Source organism: Halyomorpha halys, unplaced genomic scaffold (assembly GCF_000696795.3).
Source record: "Halyomorpha halys isolate HHAL.00 unplaced genomic scaffold, Hhal_1.1 Scaffold1781.1, whole genome shotgun sequence".
Lineage (NCBI taxonomy): Eukaryota > Metazoa > Arthropoda > Insecta > Hemiptera > Pentatomidae > Halyomorpha > Halyomorpha halys.
Window position 1 is genome coordinate 57,134 of NW_027106981.1, and position 6,281 is coordinate 63,414.

At 34.8% G+C, this 6,281-nt stretch overlaps 1 protein-coding gene across 8 annotated transcripts in view; it reads right to left on the bottom strand.

Moving 5' to 3' along the window:
• Window positions 1–947: 947 nt before the first annotated feature.
• LOC136795276 (zinc finger Y-chromosomal protein-like) overlaps window positions 948–6,281 on the bottom strand; it is a 15,451-nt gene continuing 10,117 nt past the window's right edge. For 7 of the 8 annotated variants that reach the window (XM_067045311.1, XM_067045310.1, XM_067045308.1 and 4 more), the window contains one exon: window positions 948–2,673. In XM_067045311.1, coding sequence (XP_066901412.1) covers window positions 1,673–2,673 — 1,001 coding nt within the window. In that variant the 3' untranslated portion in view covers window positions 948–1,672. Of the gene's footprint in view, window positions 2,674–3,969; window positions 6,276–6,281 lie in introns of those variants that run through there. The other variant, XM_067045312.1, reaches the window with a different exon arrangement.

Here is a 6,281-nt window from a genome sequence, read left to right on the forward strand (position 1 = left end):
AATATTTAAGAGGGTGTGTTAAAGTGAGAAGTAAAAATTCATTTCTTATTGTATACATGTTGCTCTGTGGCAAACTGTGAACATATCGATTGTACCGTTTGTAACGGTCAGTAGTTGCCATACAGAGTTGGCGGTTGGTAGGTTGTCAAGTTTTGTTATGTGTTTGTTTTCACTACAGTAAGAACGTTTTATGTTATTTAACCATAACAAATAAAAAATGAGAACAGTAAAACCTTTTTTTTTTTTGTGTCCACCACCCCCGCATTCAACAACCATGTCCATTCAAAATGGCAGATCTAAGATGGTTGCCAAATAAATTTTGTCTTAGGTTATGTATTTCCTAATAACCCTGTAAAAAAAACATTACATTCTGCAATAGCATGTATACACAGCAAGGATGGTTGTTTTGAATTATGTTAAAATTTATCTGGTAAGAATTATAAGTGAAATTTGAATTGATTTATTTGATGTCTAAATGTGAAATCTTACTGGTTCTAAATTTGTTTCGCTTCCCAACTTTTAATTTATTGGGAAATCAAAAACAGTTTTTGTTTTTGGTAAAATGGTTTTGATATCCAAGATGAATTTATCATGGACCATTCCCTACTAGAAAACTAGGATTGCTTTCTATGTAGCAGAAACTAATCAATTCTAAAAACTGTCCACCATCCACCAACCAATCCTCTCTACAGTATCTGTTTAAAGAATATATTTATATCTTGATAAATACATCCTATTTCAAATACATTTATACTGTTTCAGTATAGCATAGCTTTTTCCTTTATCCCCCTACTTCCCAGTTATCATAATATAAGGAAATTTATTTATTAATTATGTATACATATTCCACACTAGTCTTACTTGTCACTTTGAATAATATGTGAAAAGTAAAACTTGTATGCTTGTTAAAAGGTTCAGTTAAAAATAAAGACAAATTTCATGCGTTCTGTATTTGTTACCACAAAAACATTAAATATCATACAATGATTCACATAATACTAATATCATAAGAATAAAATAAATAGATAAATTAAAATTTAACTTAGTTGAGCTATTCAACTGTAGTCATTACATTAAATAAAACACACATTAAACAAGTCTTTACATTAAATATCAGATTATTGGCTCACACAAATTTATATTCCTAGCGACAGTTCATAATTTATAATCTTTATTGATGGGGCTTCTAAACAGTGTGACAGGCTATTATATGATTTTCAAATTTATTGCAATGAGTACATTGATGAGATATCTCATCTATATGATGGACCATTATAAGTCTTTTCATAAGGTTTCAATAAAATAATTTCAAATCACAGAGAGGACACTAATGTGACTTCACATCAGGACATATGTTTTTTTATATTACCAGATTCTACTGATTAATAATTACAATGAGGACATTGATGAGGCTTCTTAGCAGAATGATGGGTCATTATATGATGTTTCATATGCTGCGATCGAACAGATTTATAATCTTATTTTATCATATTTTTATTATCACAGTCCTCACTGATGAAGCTTCTCACCTAAATGATAGGCCATCATATGTTTTTTCATGTCACCATATATTACTGATTTATCATCGCAGCGGAGATATTCATGAGACTTCTGATTTATATGGCAGGCCATTGTATTTTTCTTCATATCTTCAGATCTTACTGATTTATAATCATTGAGGCTTCTTCTTACCTGTATGATGGGCCGTTACATGACTTTTCAAATGTCCAGATCTTACTGATTTATAATCACAGTAAGGACATTGATGAGGCTTCTCACCTGTATGACGGGCCATTATATGACTTTTCAAATGTCCAGATCTTACTGATTTATAATCACAGTAAGGACATTGATGAGGCTTTTCACCTGTATGATGGGTCATCATATGTCTTTTTATATTTTTAGAGTATACTGATTTATAATCACAATGAGGACATTGATAAGGCTTCTCATCTGTATGATGGGCCATTATATGAATTTTCAAACTTCTAGAATATGCTGATTTATAATCACAATGAGAACACTGATGAGGCTTCTCACCTGTATGATGGGCCATAATATGTTTTTTCATATTTGTAGAATATGCTGATTTATAATCACAATGAGGACATTGATGAGGCTTCTCATCAGTATGACGGGTCATTATATGACTTTTCATAGAGCCAGATTGAACTGATTTATAATCACAATGAGGGCATTGATAAGGCTTCTCATCTGTATGATGGGCCATTATATGTTTTTTTATATTTCCAGATTCTACTGATTTATAATCACAATGAGGACATTGATGAGGCTTCTTACCTGTATGACGGACCATCATATGTCTTTTTATATTTTTAGAATATATTGATTTATAATCACAGCTGGGACATTGATGAGGCATCTCATCTGTATGATGGGCCATCATATGTCTTTTTATATATGTAGAATATACTGATTTATAATCACAACAAGGACATTGATAAGGCTTCTCATTCGTATGTTGGGCCATTATATGAATTTTTAAACTTCTAGAATATGCTGTTTTATAATCACAATGAGGACATTGATGAGGCTTCTTACCTGTATGACGAGCTGTCATATGTCTTTTTATATTTTTAGAATATACTGATGTATAATCACAGTGGAGACACTGATGAGGCTGCCCTCTTTCATGGTAACTATCATTGGCACCTATAAACAATATATTATCATATCAAAAATGAAATAATCTATTCATTTAAATTTAAATATATAAATGCATTATTTATTGTTTTTGAGTTGATTAAAAAAAAATTATAATTACTTCTTTAAATATTGTTGTTTAAGCAGTTGCATTATATAAACTTATAATACTTCTAATAAATAAATTAAAATTCATAAGATACAATGATAAAAATTAGAGCAAGATTAGGAAGTTTAAATTTATTTCAGATTTATGTTTTGATTAAGATGCTTAAGACTCGACATCATTATAGGTAGTAGATTGATTTCAAAGTGATAATTTAAGTCTTCAGAGACCGAAGCCAATTTCTGAACCTCTTTTCAGAACATTGAGCTCTCCTTCATAATCTAGGTCTATTCCAAAAATCCCTTCCGACTGTCCAGAACTATATGGAGCATGTGCAGCATGGGATTTTCATCAGCAATCCTAAAGCATATCAGTCTGGCTATCCCCATCAAACTGTGTGCATCTATTGTGTCCCTGTGCTATTGTATTTCATAAACAATCTTTCTTTGCCTTATCCTTCAATTTATTAGTTAAATTGCAGTGATATTAGTGGATAAAGCTGTTTTCTGGTGAAATAAAATTGTTATTTTAATAAAAAAACAGTTGGAACTTTACGATACAGACGTAGAGGCCAGGGATTAAAACAATAAACATCAAGGTAACTTAAGGAATTAAAGACTTTTGACTACCCCCACTACAGCAACATCGCCCCACCACCGACCCTCACTACAGGTTTCTCATATTTTCATCCATATTATGTTTGCCACACATACCAATATGAAAACTAAGATGGCAGTATGCCCGGTCTGTAAACAGCTCGTCGTCAGAGAGGATAAGTTAGCACTAGCCTGCAACTTATGTAAAAGTTTATATCACAACAAATGCTGTAACATCCCGGACAGCGAAATTTCACAACATAAAAAACAAAATTGGAATTGTCCCACATGTCAGAGTTTGGCCAAGTCATGGGGCTAAGCAATATAGTGCCGTACCCAGCAGAAGTATGGAGGAAAACATAATGGCCATACTCAAAGAAATCGGGAAAATTACAGACGATTTAAAAGATATCTAAAATGTAATGAACACTCAGGGAGAAATAATATTTGAAAATGCTGAGAGACTGAAGACTATGGAAGAAAGCCAAAAAGCAAGATGAAACCATAGAAAAACTAGTTATTGAAAATAATAATCTAAAAAACAAATTAAAACAATAGAAGCAAGAATAAATCAGGCCGAACAAGGCCAGCTTACCCACTCACTTGAAATCAGGGGCATCCCGGTGAAAACAGGAGAAACACCCGAGGGCATAATGTGGTCGATTGGAGCGGCACTGGGAGTGAAGCTCAGCCCGGAAGACCTGAATATGGTGGAAAGAAAAAGGCCCAGAGGAGAAAACTCTCGCCCGCCTGCAATAGTGGTGCAATTCGTTCGCTAGACTGTCCGCGATGAGGTGATTCGGCTCCAAAAGGTGAAAAGAGATTTCACCACCAGGCATCTTGGCTGGGACAGCGACGAAAGGATCTATATAGGCGAAGAGATGACCCCCGCCAATATACACCTGTACTGGCTGGTGAGGCAGGAGAAGGCAGCCGACAGATTGAGGTATGTCTGGTTCGCTCGAGGAAGAGTCAGATGCCACCGAGAAGATGACCAACCTGTTGTCATCATTAATACAGCTGAGGATCTGGAAGCCTTTCATTGACACCACCCCCCTGGTTACATTAGATTTAAACCTCTATTAATTTGTTATTTATTATTTTTATTGCTTAGTTTATTTTTATATTTATAACCTCCCATTTTCTTTTTTATTTCTCAACTTAAGGAAAACATTCTTTTTTATAGAAGCTATTAATTTATTAGTGCATATGATTTTTTTTTCCTTAAGTAAATTTAATTTAGTTTTTCTGATATATTTTCCAAACTAATTTTTACATCTTTATCTATTATTTTCATCCTATTTTTTATATAATCTTCTAAGTAGCATAACTTTTTTTTTATTTTTAGACCAAGTAAACTATCTGTGTGTTCAAATATTTATTTTATCTCTAGTAAATTTTATTTATTTCTATATTTCTCTCAATTTAATCTAACACTGTTTATTGCCTGCCTGTATTTAAATTGGCAAATAGTGAATGTACCCCCTCCCTTGATATTAACCCAAACATCCTTTCCAATATATTCTCAATTTTCCTTCCTTACTCCAACAATAAATTTGATCCACTCCTCATTCTTTCACACTCTTTCCTTTAGTCCTACATAACTAGCATCCTAACGTCCTGTCATGTTAACTCCCAATCCCTTCCGGCACATTATGACGAATTTCTCGATTATTTCCTCCAAAATTTCTACCACACCATTGCAGTCTCAGAAACGTGGCTTAAACCCAATATCCCAACTTCCTCCATCTCCCCATCCTACATCCCCAACTATACCCTCCTTCGTCATGACCGAATGGACCGTACTGTTGGTGGAGTTGCTGTTATGTTCATGACAGTCTGAAGACCAAAATCCTTTTAAAGTCTCCCTCCCTTGACACCTCTCATCTGGAATACAATTTTGTGCAACTTATATTAAGCTCCTTTTCCCTCCTCTATATTGTCATTTATTGCCCACCTCGAGTTCGTTTTGATGATGCATTTGAATCCTCCTTCCTTTCATATATTCCTCTCTTCCAAAACATGATAATCGCAGGCGATCTCAACACCCACCTTCTCACAGACTCTCCCGATCGATCATACCTTATGGCCCTAATTTTCTCCCTAGACCTTTATATTGTTCTCTACCAATCCACACATCACACCCAGTCCACTGATACCTGGTTAGATGTATTTATTATTGATTCCACACAGAACCTTTTATCCTCTTCCCAAATTCATATGTCTTTTCTTTCCTTCTATGACCTAATCAAAATTCCCTACTACATTCCCACTCCCTTGCTCATACCAAAGAAAATTAGTTGGCGAAACCTTGATTCCTTAACCACAGAAAAAATTGGCCCTACCTTGATGAACTTTCCCTTTCCTTAGAACCTATCTACTTTTATCCATTGATGACATGGTTGAATGCCTATCCTCAAGTCTCCTTAAATTCCTAAACCAACACGCTCCTCTTAAAACCCGTACCTTCAAACGCTCTCCGGCTCCCTGAATCAACTCAGAAATAAGAAATTTAATGAAAAGGTGAGATGCTGCCAGAAGACGCTTCAGACGCACCAGAAGTTCAGAGCACTATTCCACCTTTAAGCCCCTCCGAAACATCCTTACGCCGCCAAGGAGCAATATTTTCACAACATCCTATCCCAAGCACCTGATCCTAAATCTAAATGGAAAATCCTTAAGGACCTCTCTGTTATAAGTCCTGTCTTGTCCATATTACCCAGTTGATCCAGACGAACTTAATACTTTCTTTGCTGCTCCTCCTCCTTCAACAACCCCATGCGAATTTTCATCTCTCCCCATTCCTGAAATCCCATTTGATCCCCTATTCCTAAATGTTTCTCCAAATGATTCATCTCAGCAGTCCTCAAGTCCAGAACTAACGATTACGGCCCAGACAATGTTCCTGTAAAGAT